Source organism: Halichoeres trimaculatus, unplaced genomic scaffold (assembly GCF_033239565.1).
Source record: "Halichoeres trimaculatus isolate MK-OKI-2021-1 unplaced genomic scaffold, fHalTri1.1 fHalTri1_scaffold_22, whole genome shotgun sequence".
NCBI classification, from domain to species: domain Eukaryota; kingdom Metazoa; phylum Chordata; class Actinopteri; order Labriformes; family Labridae; genus Halichoeres; species Halichoeres trimaculatus.
In genome coordinates, this window is record NW_027437200.1 from 15716924 (window position 1) to 15740076 (window position 23153).

General features: G+C 39.9%; 1 protein-coding gene across 1 annotated transcript in view; it reads right to left on the bottom strand.

The window, feature by feature from the left end:
• LOC141784569 (glucosidase 2 subunit beta-like) overlaps positions 1 to 23153 on the bottom strand; it is a 185557-nt gene that overhangs the window by 44288 nt on the left and 118116 nt on the right. The window contains exons 11-12 of the mRNA XM_074662419.1: positions 14534 to 14603; positions 11127 to 11216 (exon numbers count right to left, since the gene is read on the bottom strand). Coding sequence (XP_074518520.1) covers positions 11127 to 11216; positions 14534 to 14603 — 160 coding nt within the window. The remainder of the gene's footprint in view (positions 1 to 11126; positions 11217 to 14533; positions 14604 to 23153) is intronic.

Sequence of the window (23153 nt, forward strand, 5' to 3'; positions counted from 1 at the left end):
ACTGTTAATCTCACCAGGAACTTCAGCTTTTCACAGTAGGAAACATTAATGAGACACAGCAGGAAGAGGGAATATATTATAAACACTGTTTTACAGGGGAAGTGTCTGTCGATGGGTTTTTATTAGATTTAAGGTAATACTGAACCCTCTCCAAGGTGTGTCTGTAAGCTAATGGGCGATTTCAATGTCAATTTCGGGTACACTGTCAATTCAAGTTACAAAGTAAATTTAGTTTGAAATTTTTACTCCTGTAACAAATGTAGTAGTTTTCTTGAAGGGTTTGAAATAGGTGTCAACAGTTCATTTATTACCCAGGACCCAGGTCAACCCTGCCCCTCTGTGTGGTCAGTCTGACTACTAGTATTGATTTCTTTTTCCATGATTTACATTGCTGTTATTAAGTCTAGTGGGAAAGTTTGTCATTTTGGAGAATTATCTTCTCCATGGCTGAGGTGTTGTTTGTGCAGTTGCAAGCGAAAGAGAACACAACTTGAGCGGGTACAGCAGGAACATAATGACAGCGATAAAGATGATGAGCTCGACTCTAAATGATATCCCTCCGAATTAAAAACAGGAAGTCCTGGTGTGCAGAAACAATCTGGGATAAACAGACAAAAAAAAAGAAAACGAAACAACTCTGAAAAGTGACCCAGACTGTTTAAACACAACAAACCCACAGATCCTCTGCTCACTGCCCACTCCTCTGGCAGCATGACAAAGACTGATGAGATGTGATGATTTTATGACCCTAACAGACACACAAACACATACACTCGCTGGCAGCCCACAGGTCTACCGGACGGACGGAAAAACTCCTGCTACCTCAGATGGTCGCCCCTGCTGTGGAATGGGCTGCATCTCGGCTTGCTTTCGGTTGCTTACAGGAAGAGAGCAGCATCTTGAAAGCCAAGGGCTTTGTTGAATCACTACTGGGTGAGGGAGGCAGTGAGTCAACAGGAGGATAAACTGACTGAGCTCTTCACCATGGCCTCCAAGAAAGAAGTTATTAGAAAGGCTGGGAAATGTAACAAGTTTATACAGGCAATAGACAGTCGGGAACACACAGCAGGGGGTTGGCTAAAAATCTTTGAGTTTTTGCATGGGCCTTGCATTACACACTGGTTGTAGAGAAGAATATTAGCCAAGGGTTGGAAAGATGTAGGTTATTTCATAGGGGAAAGAAGCATTTCCTGTCTCTCTTCAATTGTCTAATCAAGTGAAGTCAAAATTTTGAAGTCAAAAGTTAATCTTAAAAAAAGTTGGACTTTGACCATCTGAACATTAAAAATGATGGAAAAGGTTTGGCTCCACTCATGGGAGAGCTAAAAAATCAATTGAAAAGCACATACCATACAGCATCAGTTAACTTATTGACTGACAAATATTTTCAGAGCATTTTGATCGATTGTGTTCTATGTGAACACCAAAACTACAACAACAAGAGTAGACTATCCTCTTTCATGTCTATCTTCCTATTTTGACCCAGAAAACACAGAAAATGGACTCCTTAGATGGTGATCGTCTTGGACGCTCCATCCTTTGACCCTCTCCATGATCTCCATCGTCTTTTCTCACGATCATAACGCTCTTTCTCTACCAACCACCTTCACACATTCTCTACTCAAGTGTAAGCTGTCTGAACTTTTCCTACTTGCAATGTCTCTTTGATCCTGAAGTACCACATCCAAAGAGAGCACTGCTGCCACTTAGAGCAGTTCAGAAGCCCGGAATGGATAGATAAGCTCAACCAGACCCCGCTTCCACCCATTAACAAACATAGACCCAGTCAACGGTTGTAATCAAACTGACTTCTTCGTCAATGGCAGCCAAAGAGTTAAGAGTGGAAGAGACAACAGCAGAGACTTGTCTGGGGTAACAAAAGTCAAATGTCTCAAGTGGAAGATGCAGAGATGAAGGCTTGTCATCATGCCGAAATAAAAGAATCCATTATCTCTTCAGTACCATACTGCAAGGGGCAGGAGCCTATTGCAGCTGTCCTTGGCAAGGCAGGGTACACCCTGAACAGGTTGCAAGCCCATAACAGGCCTAACATGCAAAGACGGAGTCCCATCTGAGGGCAACATCACACAAAAAGGACAAAACTTGAACCAGTGACCCTCCAGTTTGCTCTCCCCAGACTGTATATAGAGTGGACAGTGTGGCTCTGCCATTTATCATTGTACGGTTTTGTAGCCAAAATACCCCCGTCACAGGCAAAGTCATTGGCAGCAATTGCAGCCAGGGTCTGCGCAGTAGAGACTGTGAGGGATTCTGGGAGAATCTGAGTGGAGCTGGGTGACAAAAATGACAATTGTTTTTTTCTTTCGAGAGTCTAATCACTTCTTGACTCTACCTCCCGACATATTGTACAATCCCTGAAAAATATACACAAGAATGGCAGCTGTCAATCATCGTTAAACCTTACATAAAGCCTCGTTTTTAACCTTGTATAACTAATGAAAACAAAACTTTTCCGAAAAAAGAGGACTTGAATACAAGACCACAACAATCGGACGTGGGAAACATTTCTATTTCTACGAGGAGTATTAATATTTCAAAGTTTGATCACAGCCCATCTGGAATGGCTGGAAAGCCAGATTTTTTAACCTATACGGCAGCCAGCCACCAGGGGGAGCAGTTTTTGTGGAGACCTCACTTCGAGTCGAGCAAGTGGACGTCCATTTTTTCTACAGTCTATGTTCCCTACGGATTGAGCATCTGCTGCCCCCTTCTTAAACACTCTGTCCACTGGGTTGAGCAGGGCTTGAGCCTTTCTTTCCAGCTGTCCTTGGGCGTTAGGCAAGGTACACCCTGAACTGCTCACCAGCCAATCACAGTGCCAATATGTGGAGATGGTCAACCATTTTCCATGCAAACTCTTACCTACAGCCAGTTTAGCATGACAATTCAGCCTGATTGGCATGTTTTTGGACTGAGAAAAGAAAGTACTCAAAGAGAACCCAGCCATATCAACTCTACAAAGAAAGGCACTTATCCAACCAAGGCATAGCACCTTGGACCGTCTTGCTGTGAGTTAACAGCGCTAACCCCAGCAGGGTACTAGAAGTGGTGTTCAAAGAAAACAAGATGCAAAGAGTGCAAGAACTCAATTTCTGCCAACAACTGTCGACCACCTGAGAAAAAAAAACACAGGGAAGTGCAGTACAGTGAAGGCATGAAGGACTTGAGGAACACCTCCCAGCTCTCACAGACAGAATGAAATTATCACTACAGAGGCATTTGTCCAACCATAAGTTTCCTGTAAACAATGCGGGTAATGAGGGCCTCAGGAAATGGGTGGACACACTGGAAAAAAGATGTGCCATCCAGTCACACAATTATATCTCCAAAGTGGTGTTACCTGTACTATATGAAAAAATGATAGAGAGAAAAAACAGAGTTCTACCTCTCACTGACTCAGATTCACTGAATTCAGATAAAGAACTTCATTCTATGTCTTAATTTGATATAAAAAATGTGAATATTAGCAGGGATGGAGCTCATAAGAGTGGAAACAGAGCTGTGTTGATTTAATTTTGGGGGAAAAATGTTTGGAACAGTTTTATTCATGTTTTGCCTCAAGCCAATTCTTACTTAATTCAGGTAAAGAAACTGATTTAAGTCTTACTTTGAGGTAAAAACATCTTTGAGCTGGACTGTAGTAAAAAATGGGACTAAATGGAGAATAAAAAGACATTTATTTGAATTTGGGATATTAAAACTGTTTGTTTTGAACTTAACTTGGGACTGATTGACAATTACATCTAATGGAATATTAGCTAATCTTTTTGACAATGTTATATTTTCTTTGACAACACTGGGAGCAAAAGCAATCATTCTGCCTCTTCTGTTACCCACAAACGACCAAATGTGACCTTTTGAAGTTAATTAATTGCGTGAGCAGCTCATTTAGAGTAATGCTAAATTTCATGCTTTAATTCAACAACAGTGTCTGTGCCACATCTATCATCGTTTGAGAGCTAGTGGGTGTGACTAAGTGCTCTTGCTCTGAGGCATGGATCTGCATAAACAGCCACAGCAGCACAACCACTTATTGTAACAACATTCAAATCATGGTTCAGCCAACCCTGTGTCTTTAAGTCCCAGTGTTGAATCAGAATGAATGAGATTTCCATGTCATTTGCGTGGGTTTGGCTGTTCAAGCTAGAGTTTGGTTTCTAGAAGTGCACTGGATCTAAAAGCAAAATGATGTAATGAGCATAGTAAAGAAATTGAGTTACATAACATGTAATTTTTTTTCTAACTGAACCATTTTGACCCTGGATAGAAATGGATACAAAATGGACAGTATGGCAATGAACCATAAAAAATGATCAAAGTATTGAACCTTTGCCATAACTACCTTAAAACTTAGAGTGTAAGTCACACCAGTGTGCGAGACGTGGCAAGTTTTTTGGGGAAACCTGGGAGACTTTCACTGCCTTTCGCAACGTCCATTTTGTAAAGCTTCTTCCCAACTGTGGGCTCTTTCTAGTCCCAAAAGCTAACTACTGGTATGATGGTTACACTCAGTAGAGGTGTAGTTCTAAGGAAGGACGACGGCCAATTCTCTGAGACTTGCACCACCCTCTTCTGTCTTAAAAACAGAGTCTCTTCAATCAAACTAGAACAGCACATGATTTATTTACTGAAGAAAAAAATGTACCGCAATCTATTGCTTCTTTAATGTTGGCTTCTGGGTAAACTGCACTGTAAACTGGTTTAGTGATTGTGCCAGAGCACAGTATGTAGTTTACCTATGAGATAAATTGAGGTATTAAGAAAGCGTCCTGTACTTGTCATTCTTACAAGAAAACAGAAATAAAACAGACTTAAAATAATTACATAACAGAAAATCCTCAAAAGGATATGATGTACCACTTTGACCTCAGGGGGGCGCTCACAAAAGTTCCTCTCTTGAGCTTTAAAAGCTTTTAGCCCTAGAAGTATTTCTTATTTAGAAGTAGATCGCAGGTAGTTTTGATTGACTGTATCGAACTTTTACGAGGTCTCCATGACATCACCCATTGGTTTCTGCAGGGGTGTTTTGAAGCACAAAGATGGCTGTAGTCATGCTAGAAATGCTGAGTCATCTTAACTTCTAATCAGCCTTGAAACAGGAAAAAAAGGTAACACTAAAACAGACTTTCAACCTCCTGGCAGACAGGACTCACCTGTCTGCTTAATGAAATTTAGGTACAACTCTTTCCCCTCTTAACCCTCATGGAAGCACTCCATAAAACTCACTAGATGGAGTATGTACAAACAGATAAACAAGCTACATACCCGCAGAAGAGTTTCTCGAATTAGGCTGTAGATGTTTTTTATCCTAGCTGTAAAATTCTAGCATTTACAGTTGGTGTTAATGGGGTTTCTGTGACTTTAGGAGTCAGCCTCTAGCGGTCACCTGAGGAACTGCAGTTTTTTTTTTTTTTTTTTTTGCACTTATGCATTTGCTCCAGGTTGCCCAGAAGAAGTTTTGTAAGAGCAGAAACAGAGATATGTCAACAACAGTTTTGGAAGCAGCAGTTGTTCATAGCTAGCATTAGCTGCCCCAGTTTTTGTCTTTGAGTAAAATAACAGAATGACGTCATACACAAGTGTGCATTGTCATAATCCAAAGCGGACATCTTGTTTGCTTTTGGCTACAAATTAAAAGAGCTCAAATCCTTTTTTGTTTTGTTTCTTTTGTTTTCTTTTGGGTTGATTTGAATACAAGGTAAAGATCTCCCCCTGTTAGTGTACGTCATTTCACTAAGACCAATAGGTTGTAACTCCTTTTGGTTTTTTTCATATGTTCTCAGTGAAATAATTTCATTGAAAAATGTGCTCAGCCTCTGGCTGTGAAAGAATGGTGTCTGCTGCTCTTGATCTTCACAGGATCATGTTAAAATATTCTTCCTCTGGGCCTTTTTTAAATGAATGACTGTCTGACAAGTATTTGCCATGCACAATCTGGGAGCAAACAACGTACATGTCTTTAGGTCCCAGTGAAACGTCAAACCCTATTTACATTAGAAGGTATTTATGACCAAACCCTTCATGAAATCCAATACGTATATGGCTCCTTCACTCCTCTTATCCTCCTGACAGCCAGCAGACACATCTAGGACTCCACAGCACCCGCCTTGCTATGGTTTATATCCAATTTGAAACAGCTCCCTCCAGGCTATCCTGATGGAGTCTCTTTCTTCCCTAGAAGAACCCCATGCACCGCTAAGGCCATGTGACGCTCTGCAGACAGTTGGAAGCGTCTCCTCCCTGTCAAAGCTGAACCACAGTGGCGGGCATGACTCACTGAGGAGCTGTACTTTCTAATGACACGAGAGCGGAGGCTGAGTCAATCTGACCTGACAGTCTTGCATAAATCACGGCCCTTCGATTTAAGTTGCTTTGAGGAGTGTCAACAAATCCACGGGAGGAATATTAGACTCTGCTGTAGGTAGGGACTCCGCCTCTGAGAACTCATTATGGGGTGTCTCCCTTCATGCTGTGCCAGGCTGTGTTGACTGAATTGCTAAGCTTATTTCAGATTCACTGGCAGAAGCCGGGGTTTTTACATTCCCCACTCGTGATAAGGGCCCACCAACAACCTGAAGGCCATTTCAGGGGTTATACATGTTTTTCAATGGCTAATTCTTTTTAAAATGCTGGGGAGAAAAGTGTGTGAGTGGAAGAACAGAAAAACATGCAACAAAATGATAATGCATGGAGAACAAGCCCCTCTCTGTAAGCTGTGTCTAGTCTAAGAAGTGATGAGGAGGCAAAGCATAGAACGCCACAATGCAGCATTTAGCGTCTAATCTCACTGTTAATCTTTCCTCTTGAAAGTGTTCGACAACAAAAGGCTGCTTTTTCCCCCTTTGAAATCAAAGTAATTACATGTTTTTTTCCCTGGACTGAGAGAAAAAAGGATGCAAGCCCAGTTTGCAGAAGTGATTCACAGCATTGGAGAAATAACTTAAGATCCTCCTTCATGGAGACAAAAGAGGAATATAAGCAAGCATCCCTAAGGATCAGAATGAAACTCTTTAAATGTAAAAAATGTGTGTATGAGATGAAAACAGAATGTAATGCGATAAAAAATGTCTGTATCCTTCCACATGAGTTACTGTCATCAGTGAAATCTTTTCCCTGACACAAAAACCAGATACATTTCATTAAATCAGATATTACGCAACTTAAAGTGATATAACACGCAGACAGGGTTTCAGCTCTGGAAACTTTTAAGGCTCCAGGCGTTTTTTTCCCCACCCAACACTGGCTTCCACTCAAGTTAAAAAAAAAGAGGGGGTGTGGGTACTTAAATCAAAAGTGAAAGATCTAAACACGAGGGAGGACAGATGTAAGATGGTTTCAACCGCTGATCAAGAAGCAGGAGAAGGAGAGAAGTGTGTGTGATTCAGCTCCATTATTGGAGAAGAAGTGCAGCTCCACTCGAGGCGTTGGGAGGGAGAGCGATGGAGAGCCGTTGGTTTATGTGTCTGTCAATGTCACGTCTCCTCAGGATCACGATTCAAGGCAAACAGCAAGGATAAAAGAGGGGCAGGGAGGGAAGCTGGTGCATTGCTGAGAGGGTGCTGGTAGGTCAAAGGACCTTCAACTGAGTTGACGTTGGTGGATATTGTGCTCTTCAGTGACTTGAGGGATGGAGAAAAACACGATAGTGAAAGTGGGAAACAGTTCTTCTGTGAGAGAAAACAGCTTTTTGATGCAGTTACTGCATCTGTAAAAATACCTTCTTTTATCAAGATAACAAACCAAACAAGCTAGATTACGTAGTTTGCTGTCATTCAGGTGTTAGCTTTCCAATCTTGTAAGGTAGTGAACCAAGCTTATGTTAGCTCTGTTATTCGGCAGCTAACTAATTTAAAACAGAGGCAATGAAATTGACTTAATTACGAGCATAATTGCTTCGTGTGATGCTAAAGGAACAAATCATGAGGTGCTTGTAGAAAAAGAAAGAGTTTCTTTTTTTTAGTGTTGGTGATGTAGATAGTTGGCATGGTACCAAAGAAAAGCAAGATGAGGCTGTGGTTCTGATCCAGTGTTAAGCTGCACAGAAACACAGACACCATCGCCCATAATGTGAGATATTAAACATAGCATGGCATCACCCATTGGTCTCTTATGGCTTAAATACACCAGTCTGGTTGGGTGTTGACACGATTTTGTTATTTTGAAAGTCACTGAGTGTTTTTAGGTTGTTTCCGTGCACGACTTCATGTCCTGCTCGACCTGGTTTCTGTTAAATTGATGTGTCCCAGCTCTGGCATCTGGCAAAAGTTGGATTGTTGGGCATCTGCTGCAACCTGCTGGAGCAGGGATGCAGCCGGACTGCATCAGAGCAGATCCAGTGTATGCCAATACACTAGCCACGTGACATGGACCCAAATATTTTGCTTGCCTTCGGTTTATTTGCTCAAACTGAAACTATTTAACCTTTGTATACACCTAATTTAATCGGTTTCACAGGGGTGGAATATTCCTTTCCCCAAACCGATTGAGGTATCATGTATCCACTCAAATGGAAAGTTGTCAGGGTGCGTTCTTTCAGTGCATGCTCAGATATGCTGTAGGACGCAACTAGAGACGTTCCTCAATTTGTCTATGATTGTTTACGTTTTTCTGCGCATGCCCCATTGACTATTCTATTATAGCGGCACATGTAGACCAGAGGTTGGAATATTCCTTTCCATGTATACTATTGTTTTTGGAAAAGTCATTGGAAAGATTTCATTCGGAAAGACGAAAAACTTCATGTAACCGTGGTTATTGACTTGAATGGAAACTCATCTGATCCAGTGCCATAACAGAACAAAGCCAGACTGGAGAATGCCATCCTTAAGATTCACAAACAAATACAGAAATGAGCCACACAGACCAAAGCTTGACAAACCCAACTGCAATCATGTTTTTTTTTCTGATGTAGATCCAACCATTTTTAATATGAATCTAAAATCACCAATAGCATGGGAATTTTCAGTCTTAATTGTACTTTGTGTACTGTACACATCAGCTCCTGTGTTGAAAACTTTGTTTTTGGGGGGGAAATGCTCTGCAATGAGCTTCAAAGTGTCCAAACAACAATCAGCGTATTTTTGCTGATCGAAACCTGAGTTACAAGTTTGTTAAACAAGTTGATTATACTATGGCAGGGGTAGGCAACTTTTTCCATGACTCATGCAACTTTAAAATACACTCCTGTCCAAAGTGTCGATGCTAACTCTTTAATAAAATCATCATCAGTCGAAGTCGTAGTTTTCCATGCTTCGCTATGCAGTAAGAAATGGTACAACTTCCTTCTGTTGTCTGGTTTTTAATGGTACAGAAAGTTTAGAATGTGTTACTCTGTGTCACATACTTTGCTAATGCTGCTTCTGTGTTAGGTCTCAAAAAGCTGCAGCAATAAATCCATACTCCCTTGTCCAACTTTGTTGGAAAGAACAACTGAAACTTGGTTTACTTGCCACGATAATGCCACTAACTGGATGTGATTGCGACCTAACAGACTGACCTCCCAAGAGATTTGCAGTGACACTTTTGTAAAACACATTAGCGCACTTAAAACGTCATCATTTAAATTTGTTATTTAGCATTACTTGTCAAATTGTTACATGAGAACATTTATTGTGGGATCAATTTCTTGAGAAGTTTTGAACAGAATACGGTACAAAAGTTTTATTTATTTTGTCCTCTGCCTTACTGTAATTATTCTCTGCATGCCAACATAAATAGCTTCACGTGCCAGCTATGACACCTGTGCCCTAGGTTGCCTACACCTGTACTTTAGAAATTGGAAACCTAAAATGGCAAAATACATTATATTTGAGAAGTAGTGCAAGAAAATCCACCCTTAAACACTGATAAGGTGTCACAAAATGCCTCTCAAAATCAAAAACTATTTATATTTGCACATTTTATCCATTATTGTGAAAAATAACAAAAAGTAGAGGTCAAACAGGAAACGTTTGACTTGTTCTGTACATGTCTTTGTTGCCACATGACTCAGGAGAGACCAAGTTGGGAAAAATGACAGTATGAGTGGCGGCAGTTTTGTCTATTTTCAGATTGTCCCTTTGGTGTACTCGGCAGTGGGGTCACTGGTCTCTGGGGCTTCTAACTTAAGGGTCCCAGGCTGACTGTGGACTGCATAACGTACATTCAGTCAGCCCAATGCTGTTTGTCTCTTCACAGCCTGTGAGTCAGTTCTTAAAGGTTTATTCTTTCTGAAGGAACAAGACGATCGATATCTTAGGAGGGAGCTCTGCATTGCTTCAACATAACATTAAAGCATCTTGCTAACCAGAGTGCAGCATCGTCACCTCATGCGGCCTACATTAAGAAAACTGGTATAGATTTTTCCCAGCTTGTGCTCTTAAATTTCAACCCTCCCTTTCAAGTGGTGCCTCCTAAATGGCAAACGAGGCATTCAAATTTCCCCTGCTGTATAAGGGCATGGGAAAAACCACAGATTCCAAGGATGTCTGAAAAATGTATTTGCAGAGCAGATCTCAGTGCAGATCTCAGATAATTTTCTTTCAAAACTGCAACCACCCACAGGCTTCTAAAGCTCCAGCTGGCAAGCAATCCTGAAGAGAACAGATTCTACCCCAGCAGGGGCCATAGGGATGCGGCGGCAGAGAGTAAAAGAAGCTCATTCTGTTGATTAAATTTAGTTGATTTAGCTGCTTGGTTCTCCAGGGTGACTTAGAGCTCAAATTATCAACTTTAAACGGTGGATTTTCACTGAGATTGTTCCTGTTTACTCCACATTGGCTTTGTTTAAGATCGGTTCATCCACATTCAAAAGATGCCAACATTTAGCTAACATAAGAATCATTCAATGATTTTAGGAAAGGTATTCCTCCACCCAGTGGTTTTTATGGCTCCCAGCAGCGCAGACATGACACAAGAAATTGCTTTCCAGGATTTCCATTACTGGGAGTGGGCATAGCTATTATGAGCTTAAACAATTCATGAGAAGTCCATCAAAATGTTGAAAACGTGTTTTTACTCTCAGGGGAGTAGGTATTGAAATCTAACGCTCTCACGTGGAAACACATTTTGAAGGAATTTCCCATGATAGTGACACATAATGACAAGAAAGCCAGTAGAGTACTTACTCATATACTTTCAGCTTGTAACATTGGCCGTTCAGAAACAGGAACTCCCAGTCTGGTCCGTAGTCAATGGCTAGCATCTTCTGAAGATCACTGTGGAAACAAAAATATGTGTATCTCTCTATTGGTTCCCTTGTAGTGAAGTCGTCTGAAATGTGACGTCTCATTAAAATTCCCAACATTTTACATTTAAAGCTCCTGTGAGAAGTTTTTAACTGGTTATGAAAAAGACTTAGAAATACAACTGAAGCCTCTTCAAGAGCAACAAAATCAAACAAGATCATCAGGAAAGAGACTGATTATTTCTTTGTGTTTTCGAAAGCCTGAAATTGCTGCCAAAGGGTAGGTGTCGGACAACATTTGTACAGTTTAAACAGCCTCATTTAAATATATTTAAGGGCAAAGGTTATCAGCATTGATGGGTAAGATTTTTTTTACAGCACTTTGAAAAGGATCAAATACACAGAGACATAGGAGGTACCACCTTGTTCACACAGAGGGTAGCAGATAAAGTCTGTCGCAGGAGCTTTAATCTTTGCAACATTATGTATTTTGATGAAGCTTTAAGTACATTTTTAGTTATTTGTTTCAAGACTCTGTGAGGTCTTTTCATCTGACTTTGATTGCAGTGACATCTGAAGCTGGAAGGGGTTGTCTTTTCCTAGAGGAGGACTTCATTTTCCTTGAGCACCACTACCTCCCATCACAAAGGCTCGCCAAAACATGTATTTTGAAGCAAATGAATGAAGAGCACATCATCTTTTTAACACTACGTCTTGTTGTTCAAGACAACTTTTTACAGGATACAAAGTGGTGAGGTGATGTATTTATTCATAGTTAAGTAGTACCTGTTAGAAACGCGACAACAAGCAAACTTTGTGACCTCAGTTTTCACCATAGTTTAGTACCAGGCTACATATAGCACTACTCAATGTGTTACATTAGTGAATCCTGGTTATGTCCTGCCAGTGTTCATCTACCAACTCCAACCTCATCAAGCAGAGCTAACCATTAAGTTTGAACAGACGACTGCAGAATAACTGCTGCATATGAGTTGGAATTAACATTATCACAAAGAGTCCAGTGTCCCCCATTACTACATAAAAAAAAAAAAAAGTAAAGCACTGAGAGAGCACAGACCTCCACCAAGCATATTGTGATTGTCACAAAACACTTTAGTCCTACTTTAATGTTATACTTCCTTTCAGCAGACTGTCTGCTACAATTTGCTGTTAGTTGCAGGTTTGAACTATAATTTGTTACCTGACGGTGTTGAAAATTATGTTGACCCAGTTCATATTTCATATTCTAGATCTTAGTATCCAGAATATTGCCAGGATCTGGATCGTACTTTTACATCTGTCAGAAATTATGGTGACCTTGTCTTGTATTGTTCTGCAAAGCAATCTGACCATTTATAGTGGAGTTATATACACATATGGTGAAAACAGCCCTATTTCACAATGATAAAGAATCCTTTAAAGAAATCCTGGATCCAGACGGTGATCCAGCTCACTTTCAAAATTTGATCAGTTCTTCCTTATCCTATTTTGAACATTTCCTGAAAATTTCATCAAGATCTGTTTGTTACTTCTTGAGTTATGTTGTTCAGAAACAAACTGTGAGACTGTTTTAGGATAACTTATAGAGTCCTCACATTGATTAAAAAGATGCGTCTGTGCTTTCTGCTAAAAAAAAGTACAAATGATTTTGAATTTTAGTGTAAATTCCAGCAGCAGTTGGAAGATTTTTGCCTGTCTACAGCTTTCTAAATGATGTGATGATATAAGTAGATAGCCTTACATAAAGGATGAGTTTTTACAGAATATATCCAAGCAAAAGCAAAGTAATGTTTTGAGCACGACGCTGCGAAAGAAAAAACACCTCATTTCACACAAGAGAAACAAGGCTCTTTCAAAGTTCTGGATGTAGGTCAATTACTTTGAGTCCCCATACAAGCTGCTTTAATAACTTCTAAATGACTCCTAACTGTGCTGACAGTGGAGCTTTATTTTCCTCCACGCTTTAAGTAACTGACTTCTTCCACAGTGTGCTGATGAGGTGGCCCTTTAAAGCCCATTTCTATGCAGTGTCTCCAATTATGGGAGCTGGTGAGGGCTGCTTTTCTTCACTAATCGCAAATAAGTGAACTGAGCCCTATCTCAAACGGTGCACAGGGCCCTTATTTCCATATTCATAAGGGAGGACTTGCTAATGGGGTTAACAAATGTTTAGGGGAGGGAGGTTTTTTCGCTTGGGGTTGATGAGGCACGAGGGGGTCGGTCAGGGAAGCAATGCAGGTTATGCAACCGTGTGTGCATGTGAATTTCTGCGGGGTAAGGGTCAGAAGTTTCAAGCATGGAGGCAATTTTGGTGGAAATTACCCTTTACTGGCTCACGTATAGAGACGAAGAGGGATCAAACTTTCATTTGATGCTAATTCCAGAGGACATATATACTGTATCAGTATGATAAACAGTATGTAATATCATATACTAATTAAGTTTAAGCCCTGAAGGAAATAAGGGGATACTTATACTCATAAATGACTGAGTAATTTGACCAGAAGCGGCTAGAACAAGGTGGACACTGAAGAAAAAGAGCGACTGAAGTCATGCCATCTCCCTTTTCCCCTCTTCCTGTCACGCAGGGATTCGTTTCAGGGGATAAATCTTGACCTTTTGAAAACTGCCATCTCTGTGGCAGGCTCTCCTTTCTCCCTGCTGTAATGAACAGTTGACAGGCCTAAGGGCCACGGCAGCTACTTATCCGCCGGCCCCGAGCTCTATGGAAACATCTGACATAGAGCAAGAGTATGCTATAGGAATTTTCATCCAATTCTGCTCAGGTTCTATTTCCTCAGTGCCACAAAATCAATCAAACAGCTCAATATGTTCAAAGTTGCAAAGAAGTTTCTCAAGGTTGACAGATTTTCAAGATGACAAAATAAGATAATGACCAATTTAATGTCGCAGGGGGTCCTTTTTTCCCATTAGCACAGACACAATCAAAGTGTTTGCCTGATTAATTTATTCTACGTCCGTCTTTCATAAAGTATCACACAGAAGTTAGTTTAATTCAGACTGAGTCAGAGACTCTCCTGCTCAAAGTCAGCTAGAATTGGCCAACCCGTCAGAGCACAGTGGGCAACCAATAGCGTTTGTTTTTCTTCATTAAAATTAGCCCTAGGTATCACACAGTGCAAATTCATTACTGTGCAGCTTCTGAGCACAGAAGGATGGAGTCTATTTTAAGGCCTGCTTGTACACCACCCAGGCTGCAATAATGTAGCGATGTGAGAAGCAAATGCATCGTCCACATGAAGAAGAGAAAATGTGAAGGTTTCACCCACAAAAACGTGACGATAGAAGCTCCCACTTCCCTTCACTTCTTTGTTATCCTTCCCTTACCTTATTTCAGCGTTGACTGTCTCGTAGGCTTCTTCTACCTTCCTCAGATTGGTCGCCTCCCACTCTGCAGCTAGACAAAACAAAAGGTCAGACAAATTAACAATGCAGAGTTGTTGTGTCTAAACAGGCGAGTGTTGCTAAACAGTGGGCTTTTAATGTAGGCTGTTACATCGAGGAATGGGAGAGGAGCAAGGCTGCAGAAACGGTGGAAAATAAAGTGGTTTCCAGGTGTGGTAAGAGCAGAGAGCCGGCAAGCTTATGAGACTGTTAACACCACTAACAATGCTAAGTGAGAGTAAAAGGTAAAAGCAGACAGAGACAGAGAGAGTGTGAGAGCAGCAGGCGTAAGCACAGTGATATGTTTGTCTTTATCACACTGGCATGTCGCTTATATGACAGGAGGTCAGACTGTCAGGGAAACAGTCTCCACAGTCTTTAATTGGATGTGGCAGGTTTGAAAAAGCTAACTGAAGAGTACATCTAGTTATTTAACACTGATGTATGTATTGTTCAGTATATGTGCTGTTAATAAATAGTTTAATTAAAAAAAAATCAATTTAGCCCAATCATACAAATAAAAAGCTGCAAGTCTACAAGAGTCAAATAAGAGACAAAAACCTAATTTGATGATTTTTTTTAATCACTTCAATCCTTTATTTGTTGGCAAAGTGTTTACAGACAACATTAAAATGACACCCCCCAAAAAACAAAAAACAAAAACAAAAAAACAAACAAACAAAAAAAGGTTTCATGATTCTATGACACTAAGTGAGGAAAATGTCCTGCAATTCCAGGATAATGTTTCTGAGTGTAAAACTGCAAAGAGTTTGGGAGTTTATACAAATTAATACCTTAATATATTCACAAGATCAGTATTTAATGGAGTAATCTCTGTGCAAAAAAAGCTAAAACCCATACTGGATGAGTCTAAGGCAGCACTGCTTTAAAAACAGCCATGACTCTGTACTGGAAGTGGACACATGAGCTCAGTTTTCATTGACAAAATAAAAAAAATAGATTAAAAAAATATTTAACACAATTAGTTTGTGCATCCATGAATGCAGGTTAAACTGTTACATGTAATGCAGAAACCATAAGACAAAAACCAATGCAACTACTCTGGGTCAGAACCCATTCAAAATGGACTGTGACAAAACATAAAACTTCTGTGGTCTGACACGTCAAAATTTGACATTCTTTCTGGAAATCATGGATGCAGTTAGGGATGGGTACCTTTCACATTTGAAACAATACGGTACTGATGCCCGGTACATGGCAATCGGTACTCAACGGCACCAGTTTTCTGTACTTTTTTGTGTTAATGTGGAAAAAAAGTGTTTGACCATAAAATCTCTCTTTTTTTTCAATTTTAAGATATTTATCCTTCAACATATAACCTTACAATGCTGTGTTCATGTCCAGCATGGAAAATCACCCACTCATCCAGTCCTTCACAGTCACAAGGATTCATTTAGGTACCTAAACATGGCACCTTTCAATTTTATGTGAACCGGTACCCGGAACTTTAGACTGAATTTGGTATAAAAGTACCTACTTCAGTGCCCATCCCTAGATACAGTGACACCACCGTGCTTTTTATCAGCTTATACCTCAAAAGGCAGCCCCTGTGTTAGTATTGTGATGCATTATTAACTGAGGCTACAGTGGCTACAAGACACTGATAATGCTGACTATACTGTATACAAGTTTTGGAGTAATAAATGCTTTCATCTGGATAATATCTTTTTTAGAAATGAGATGAGAAACCACCCTTTGCACAAATTGGCTCCGTAATAGAACAATCCAGGTCCTCACCTAGCCTAGCTGCAGCCCACCAATTGGAAACATAAGATTCTGATACCAAACTATCAACCCCTTACTGCCTGAATTAATTAACAATTGTAAAAATAGATTGTTTTTATGTGTTTTTGCATTCTGCAGATGTTCAATTAAGTGTAGATTGTAAATTTGAGTAAAGTACACACAATAGTTATAACTAAGTTATATTATATATCTATAGACATGAGAAGTTAATCTCCTGACCAATGTATCGTAACATAGTTAATCTGATATGATCTTTGGTTTGTGTCGAATATGAATCAATAGGTAATAATGAGATACAAAGGTCAATTCAGCTGCATCAAGACCTGACAGGGTGTGTCGCAAATTTGTCACAACAAGCATCAAGGGGTTGATCAGCTGAGATAATAGATAAGGCAAGCATAAACATTTCAACTTTATAACCCAAACACTTCCCTTTCATTTCCCCAAACAGTTACAGAGTGTAGTTAGACAAGGACATGATGTAACATCATAGCGTTTGAAAGTTCATTGAGTAAATATAAAGAGTCAGGTGTGAAATCTATCATACAGTACAGTAGAAAGAGCTATAATTCTGACATTTATATATTATGAGTGGAAAAGCCAAACACTATCGCCAACCCTTGCTTATTTTTTGACTTGGCTACAGTATTCATAACAGTACTCATGTGGAGATGTTGTTTGGTACCTTGTTGGATATTTACTTTCGATTTTGCTCCATGCCTCCCTGGGAAACATGGAGCTCTTTAGCGGCTAAGTGCTCCACCGTCTCCATAGCCAGCCGCTAACTCTGCCCTGTCACTTTGTGTCGGCTTGGTGTACAGTCAGTACATCAGAGCTTTTATCTGAAAACAGCTTCCTGCTGATGCTTCAAACAGAGTTGAAAAGAGCAGAGTATTTAAGGCCACAAAACCAAAGCAATGAGATGAAAGATGCTAAAACACTCAGTGGAGCGATAAGGTTTTATTTTTATTCATTTATTTATTTTTTTTTAGTTTGTGACTTCGAGCAACTCCTTTCATGTTACATCGTGATTCTTTGATCAGTTGTTTATGTAAAAACAGTATAGTACAGCTTTAAGCCTGCTTACAGCAACAAGGTGAAACACTCGCTGTTCTAAGGCTCTTCAGCTTAGAAGTGGTGGCATCGTGCTGTTTTAAATAGATAAAGGTAGGTCCACAATATAAAGACCGCAACAATCTACTGTTTTAATTTTTCAGTTAAGAGATTTGACCCTGAAGACTGGTTGGAACTCTGGTTTATTGTTAGAACTGCTGGTTTGACCATGTCAGTGTTTTTAAAGAGAGGGTAACATACTTTCTAGTATTTTAAACATCAATATAGAATAAAAATCCTGAATGTTCATACAAAAAGTGTGAAGATATAAAGAAACATATTCCACAACTTGCATATTCTTATATATTCTTAGACCCCTCTGTTCTATAAAGATTACAAGATCCTCTCAAGATCTTTATGAGACTTGCTAAAATGACGAGGTCTTCCCTATGATTGATCTGCTCTAGTAGGCCTCCAGAGGGCTGGTCAATCAGAGGGAAAGGGGTTTACGGAGCTGTAAGCCTTAAAGAGACAGTAGCTACAAAGAAGCATTTCAGACAGAAACTGAAATAAGGGTTTTCAAAAACACAAGGGTGAGAAAATAAGAGGTTTTGGTAAAAGTGCATCAACTTAATGTTAAGTTTGTGTTGGAGTTAATGGTAGCGTATTAATATGGAGAGCATGGGAAATAATTGGATTACCATATTAAAACACATGGTACACATTGGACATTTGTTTCATTACTTCGCCAAGACACTTGTCCAGCTAGTTTAAAATTCACCTGAAATGATAAACTAAATGATACATTTTTAAGAATTAAAAATCTTTCTCTGTCTCGATACAGATTTTTTTTTACTTCTGATCGGATCCAATTTTTACCTCCACCAAGGAGGTTATGTTTTTGGGAGGGTTTGTCTGTGAACACATAATTCAAAAACCAATGAACGAATCTTGATGAAATTTTCAGGAAATGTTCAAAATGGGATAAGGAAGAAGTGATTAAATTTTGAAGGTGATCTGGATCACCGTCTGAATCCAGGACTTTTTTAAAGGCTTCTTTATCATTGTGAGATAGGGCCGTTTTTACCATATGTGAATATAACTCCACAATAAACGGTTGGATTGCTTTGCAAAACAATACAAGACAAGGTCATCATAATTTCTGACAGATGTAAAAGTACGATCCAGATCCTGGAAATATTCTGGATACTAAGATCTGGAATATGAAATATGTACTGGGTCGTCATAATTTTCAACACTGTAACAAATTATCGTACAAACCTGCAACTAACACCAAATTGTAGCAGACAGTCTGCTGAAAGGGAGTATAACATTAAAGTAGGACTAAAGTGTTGCGTCACAATCACGATATGCTTGGTGGAGGTCTGCGCTCTCTGAATGCTTTTCTAGTTTCATATGTTTTGCAGATACTGATCCGATAACAATCCGATACCAATACCTTACTCTGATAAATCTCATACTATGTTGGGTGATTCCATTGTAAATCATGAATTATATTTGCTGTATTAAAGTGAGTGTATAACACTCACTTTACAAATGTTGCAAGAAGTAGTCCCACACAGCGGACACGTTTGCAATGTGGTTTGATTTACAGCAGCAGCATAGCATGACGGTGCTGAAAACATGTGGGAAAGCAGTATCTAATTATCCACAAAGAAAATTTTAGTGATTAAGAAGGATAATGTTGGCTCGACTCCAAAATGGTGAAAACAACACAAACCAAAGCAGAGCAAGATGATGCCAATAAGTGAACGAAAGAGAACAGGGATGTATTTTTGTCTGCTAAAAGTATTATTCGTCATGTATAACTTAACAAGGGAGGCAAACACTGCTTATAATGCCATGGGAATCTCTCTATAGGTGAAAGAAGTTTCCAGGAGTGACTTTCCTTGCTGGTTTCAGCAGAACAAAGGACCTGACAACCTGAAGAGTCAGAAAAAGAGAGACCGAAAACCCTCTAATTGTCCAGTACCGACAGACTCTGAGATTTACTGGGATTTGTGGTCATGGAAAGGTTCATCTCTGTAGTTGTAGAAACTCTCGCTTGTGCCTGGTGCCGTGGCAACAGAAAAGAATTGTGTATGCCGTAAGGACCGAGCTGGAAGCTGTCACAGCACTGGCCTGAATACCAATTAGCATGTTCCTTGCATGTGGTCTCAGCTGGTTGCCCATAAAGATATCCCTCGCACAATTCCCCTGGCGCCTATTTCTTGCCAAACCTTGTACAGATGTGGTGTGACCGAGAGGCAAGCTGTGATTTCCCAACGCCGTAATGGCTATTTTTAAAGCACCAAGAGGGGCAGATTTGTCCCTAACCCACCCCAGATCCCCTCAAACTCCATCAGAAAACCACAGCTCTCCCCAGCTCTTGCTTTGATACTCTCAGATTCCTTCCCTGGTCCTATTTCTCTTCCTTTCTTTCTTGCAGACACACATACAAGACGCACGCACACCAATCTTCAGGCATCAGCAATGACAAAAGGAGACGCAGAATCCCAAGTGGGTGACTTCTGACCCTTTGCAGCAGCCCAGCCGCACCGGGAGACAGACTGAGGGAGCAGCCAGGCGTGCAGACGCACCGAGAGCAGGAAACACAGGGCGAGTGAAGCCTCTCCAGTGGTCTCTGCACCAGTCAGGCTGACATAACCTGAGGTACAGTAAACCAAATCAACCTCAAGCTTATGCTCTAATGGCTGCAAGAATTAGATTAGCGGTCATACGGTCACTTGATGTCATGGCATCACAATAACAGGCAGGATAAATTAGCTGCTCCGGCTTGTTTTTATGTACTCATGCTACATAAAGCTAATCAACATAATGGCTCGAGCAAATACATACTGCTGTGCTTAGGAGGGGAGTGTTCTGAAACAGGGGAAAAAATAGCACATGCAAAAATGGAAAACAAATGAAAGCCAAGCTGACAAATGATCGACTTTTTCCACTTTACTTCTCTTTAAGCACTAGATGCTATCAAGAAGCTATTTGTAAACCACAGAGGCAGGGAACAAAAATAGTAAGGGAAGGATATTCTGTGTATGTGCAATCTTTGTCGGAAATCTCCTGTGCATACACACCTAAAGCTGCAGACCGGAGATACTCTGTTTACATGCGAGCGGATCGATACACAAGGCGGTTTCTCTGCAGCTCCCAGAAAAAAGCAGGGAGTCGCTGCAGCGATGCTTAACCGAACGAGCGCAATTCAGCGAGGCCACCCTTGAACTTCATACTCACGCAACAGACACCTTCAGCTGGATTCTGTTGACTACAAGGCATGTAGGTGTTTGCTTTGTTGTCTCTTAAAGCCAGCTTTATAAAACAAAGACAGTCAGCGTGCTCCTGCTTCCACAATTGTTCCTATTTAAGTCATTTCCTTCATAACCTCTTGTCATTCTCCGCCATCTCTCATTCGTTTTTTTCCTCTTTGTTTCATTTCGACTTTCTCCGCCGCTTCAGTATTTTCAGCATGAGCTCCTCAGAGTCTTCCTGTCACCCTCACCTACTTCTCCTCACCACTATTTCCTGCGTTCCTGTTGGTTTTCTCTCTTTTGATGAACCTATTCCGACTGCAGAGCGGGGAGGGCTAAAATATAGGTTGAGGAATCCAGTAATGAAATGTTTACACAGGGTTGTAACAATGAACAAAAGGCCTTTCAGATACTGTCAACAAGGGCTGGTGCGAGAAATAATAGCCACCTGCTAGCATCAAACAACCTCCCAGAAGTAGAAATTATGCCTTCTTTACAGAGAGGCAATGTTAATTCAGATGAATTTAACAAAGGTTAGCATTTTAATCTTTAACAGCACAACATTTCAAAACACAGTGGTGCTCTTCTATTTCCTTATGATTCCCTCCACATCTGTCTAAATCTCACGAATGATTGTGAAACTGTAGCAGAGGCTGCTGCGAGTTGAGGAGAGGTCAATCTCGCCCCCCGCATAATCGTTGTGTTGGAGTGTCTGATTATATTAGGGTTGAGTGAATAACAGTGGCTGGCAGAAATAGCATCATGTTTTGAACTATCAGTACAATTCATAGCCCTGCGACTGACTCAGTTTGTATTCATTCTCCCACACTCTCCTGCAACTCTCCTTTTACCCACAGAGGCTGAAGGACGAGTGCGGCACCACGACTCGGACGCACGGAATCTAAGAATGGATCCATTCACTGAGCAGCTGCCATTTTTTTTCTTCTTATTTGATTAAACAACGCTGAAAAGGTACTTTAAGAACTAATCTGGTTCAAAGAATAGTCAGATCTTTAAATGTAATGACTCACATGTTAGAAAATGAGCGCCTTAGTATCTCGCACACGTAGGGATTTACAATTTTATTACACCTTCCAATATAAAGATGACAAAACCGCCCAACATCACAAAGTAGTTAACCTCCAACTATTTTTTTCAGAGGTTTTCCTTCACTTCACCATCTTGAACAGAAGTGAAGAGTTTCAAACTGATTTTATGTTTTCAATTACCAAATTTGATCCCAAAAAGTGAAATTCTCTGAAAAGCCACATATTTAAAAAATAAATACAACCACTTAAAAATATTTTCTACTCGAGAACACAAGTAAATAACTGATCAAAAAACAATAATGTGCTTTTCTTTTTTTTTCTTCTATTGTAAAACAGCACATTTGAGAATTCATGAATAACAAAAGTAATTGTATTTCAACATTAAAGGTATAATTTTGATTAAAAGGCTTGCACATCATGGCAGATAAGAGTTTTGACAGTCAACTTTATACTTTTAATCTGTGGCAGTGGTAGCAAACACCTTGCACTGGGTGGTGCTCTAAAAAAATGTTGAGTGCTATGTGTGCAAATCAAGTTTTGGTGTGATTTAATGAGGTCATCAACACAGGCCTGGGTGCTAACAAAGTTAACATTAATCACTTTGCATAATTGTTGTAACAATTGGTTGGTAAATTGGCATTAAAATGACCAATTAAAACTAAAAGATTCATAAATTAGTTTATCAAAAGATGTGCTTTATTTGGTTCATAATATTTCTATTTACTATTTTCTTTAATAACTTAAACCATTTGAACACTGTTAGTGTGATATTTTGGGGTTCTGGACTTGTACTTGAAGGAAAGGGCCTGTGTTAACTAATTATTATTTTTTATCTATTACTATTTTTATTGTTGTTGTTTTTTTGTTTGTCTTTTTTATTTGTGTGTGTGCTAGCAGGTCCTCTACTAACTTTTGTGCTTTACAATAAACATTTCATTAAAAATTCATTAAAAGTAGGACTTTTATGTGTTTTGGACTTGTTGTTGGAAAGTAAGGGCCTGTGTCCACTCAAACCTTTTTTTTTCTTTCTGTGTGCTAGCAGCTCCTATTGTTCTACTAGCAGCGCCAGTTACTGTGCTTTTAAAAAACATCTCACCATTAAAGTCTGGTGTTCATTTGGTGTTCTCGACTACTGGTGAGGAGTAAGGGCCTGTGTCCACTAACAGGAATCTTTGTACTTGCTGTAGCTATTTTAGTAGCAGCGCACAACTGTATTTGACAAATCTTTGTATAATCCAATACAGTGTTTTCTTTGCTTAGCTTATAGGTGCAAAATTGCCTTTGGTTTCTGCTGTTCTTTCTCACTCTGACCAAAAATCAACTTTTTGCTTGTTGGTGACGTTTCCTTGCAACAAGTGATGAAGACCAAAATGAAGCATAACTTTAAATATCAATTTTAATGTCAATGTTTTGTTTGCCACCAACAGT